General features: G+C 53.4%; 1 protein-coding gene across 1 annotated transcript; it reads left to right on the forward strand.

Moving 5' to 3' along the window:
• Positions 1-1335: 1335 nt before the first annotated feature.
• Positions 1336-2125, forward strand: LOC123126536 (uncharacterized). The gene has a single exon (XM_044546718.1). The coding sequence runs from the start codon at positions 1466-1468 to the stop codon at positions 1925-1927; it is 462 nt and encodes a 153-aa protein (XP_044402653.1). The 5' UTR covers positions 1336-1465; the 3' UTR covers positions 1928-2125.
• Positions 2126-2685: the final 560 nt, after the last annotated feature.

Below are 2685 nucleotides of genomic sequence, written 5' to 3' on the forward strand. Positions count from 1 at the left end.
CACGGGGCGGGACGGGGCAACAGCGAGGCGGAGCGAGCTCAGGCGCGAGGCGACGGCGTGCGCGGGACGGCACGGCGAGGCGGTGGCGCACACGGGACGGCATGGCAAGCTCGGGGCGAGGCGGCGGAGCGCTGCGACTAGCCGGGACGGACCTTTGAGGCCCCAGAGGCCTTCTGCACGTTGGGCCCAGCTGCCTCATACGCATGTCCATCCTTCGGACGTCCGTCCAATCGTTTCTCAAACTGTTCAAAACGGACATCCGGATGGAGTCTAGCGGTGGAGTTAGCCTTAGTTTTCCAGGCAGCAAGCCTGGTAAGCTATCTCAAATAGTTTTCCGTCTCTGGTCCTATGCACTGGGCCAGCACATTAACTTTGACCAAATAACTTTGATCAAACCCATACTGCAAAAGCCACAGACCATACAGCACGCCAAAACCGACCTTTTCCAATTCAGCTCTAGGATTCAGCATGATACCGTGGAAGTAAATTTCATTGGTTCAGTTTCTATTACCTAACGATTTTTTATATCCGTGATCTGCTATAATCTGGTGCATCTCATTTTTATTCTAGTTTTTGCAAGAAAACTTCCAATATATTCAATCTCAATCATGACAGCACAAGAAACACCGAAGATTGAAAGAATCGAACCTGTAAACACCTAAACAAAGACGAACGAAGAGCGGATCCAAACAGATCCGTCGAAGACCAACACCGACCGAATCCCGTGAGATCTGACGGAAACACACCTTCACATGCCCTTCAATGAAGCTAAACGCACCATCGAGGCGAGGATAGAACGTGGGAGACATTATTCCTACCGAGGTACATCGCCGTCACACAGCCCCAACAAAGACGTTGAACATAACAAAAATGAGAACGGGGCCCCTCCTACTGGCGAGGGGCCGAGGTCCTCTGCACGTCCATGGCCCAAAGGTCATCAGAGATGAGGTGGACCGGCGGCGGCGCCGACGGGAGGAGGAAAGACTTTTCTTGTGAGAGAGGGAAATACTTGACTTGAGAGAATTATATTTTTTTATGCGGAGAAATAATCTTATGCATCTCCTGTTATAAATCTGTAGTTTGTACTATATACAACATGGAGATAACTCAAAAATATATTTCCTGACAGTGTTAGGAGATGCTCACATACTGACAATGAATTATCAACCTAATAACCTAAACAAGTGTCTTCTTGAACAAACACCATAATGACACATCATAATCCTACATGTAAAAGTTGTTGAGCATGTTAACACACCCCTCCATTTTGAAGCTTACGTGACGTGATTAAGACCTTCTGTCCTTTGCTCAGTTCACTGCACCACACACATACCCATACGACCATATCCACGAAAAGTTATATCTGCGCACGCGCATCACCGAGCGCGCGCCTTCCCTTTCCTCTCCTCCTCCTCGTAGCTTCTCTTCCCGGTTCCTCCTCTCTCTCCCCGTCCCGTGCTTGGCCATGCCGGGCGCTAGCTCGCCGAGAGGCCGCGCCGGCGCCGGCAGGAGGTGGTGTGCGCGCGGGGACCTCCTGACCGTGGCCGTCGCCGCGATGCTCTGCTCGGCGACCTACTGCTTCTCCATATGGCACAACGGGCGCAACGCGGCGGATAAGATCGTCATCGGGCCCGCCTCCTTCGTCGTCGCGGGCGCCGCGCTGTGCGGGGGCGACGCCACGGAGCTCGACTTTGCGGCGCACCACACCGCCGAGCGGGCCGGGCTCTCCGTGTCGTCCTCGTCGCCGACGGTCACGGGGCGACGGGCATTGCGCGCGGTCGCGGTGCCCATGGACGGTACCGGGCGCCGTGGCTTGGTGTTGGCGGGGAACTCGGTTGGCAGCTCGGAGGCCGCCGACGCCAAGAAGAGGGCACGGGTCAACGGCGATAAGTTCCGGTCAACACACGCCGGTACCGTCCGCGCGTAGGCCGTAGCCATCTCCTGTCTCGTCCCGGCGATGGCGACGACGGAGCCATGCTATCCTGCCGGTCTTGGCCGGGGTTCCCAAGACGTGGTCGTGTGTTGCATTTCGAAGCTATACTATAGTAAATAATTTACTCAAGGTGCAGTCCTTTTTGGATCTATGTTTGTGAAGATAATATAATTCGGGGCTGTTTCCGCGTAATATCATTGAAGTGGTAGGGACTGGCTGGCATTTAGGTGGGCTAGCCGAGGAGTGTTTTGGATGTTTTGTTCGTCTGATCCGTATATTCGGACGGCAGCTTTGCACTTTAGTGGGCGGCCAGATCAAGAAAGGCGACGCAGCGGGCAACTGCAGCCAGTGACGCCTTCAACCAAAAGAGTTGACCTCGCATTTGCTGTCCATCGTCATCAGTGGAGAAAAACCACCACAACTTGAGTAGTCTGCACAAAAAGAAAATGTCGTTTCTCGTTTGAGTTGATGTGGTCATTGGTACTACAGTATGTTGCTCGTCTAGCTTTGACGTTTACACCTGCGTGTGGGTAAGGGCAAGACTACGAGCATGACCAACGCTCTACCGTGGAGCAGTCGTGGACGAGGTCCAGAAAAAAAATATCACTGCTTGTGCAGAACCTATGTGTGGTATGCAGAGGAAGAAGAGCGTAGTCCACGAGAAAAGCAGTCGTACAGGGGAGGGAAAATGAGCGTGCACAAAAATTCCTTGGACGAACGAAGCAATGGACGTAGAGGCAGGGTTACTCCCG

This window comes from Triticum aestivum, chromosome 1A (assembly GCF_018294505.1).
Source record: "Triticum aestivum cultivar Chinese Spring chromosome 1A, IWGSC CS RefSeq v2.1, whole genome shotgun sequence".
Taxonomy (NCBI): Eukaryota; Viridiplantae; Streptophyta; class Magnoliopsida; order Poales; family Poaceae; genus Triticum; species Triticum aestivum.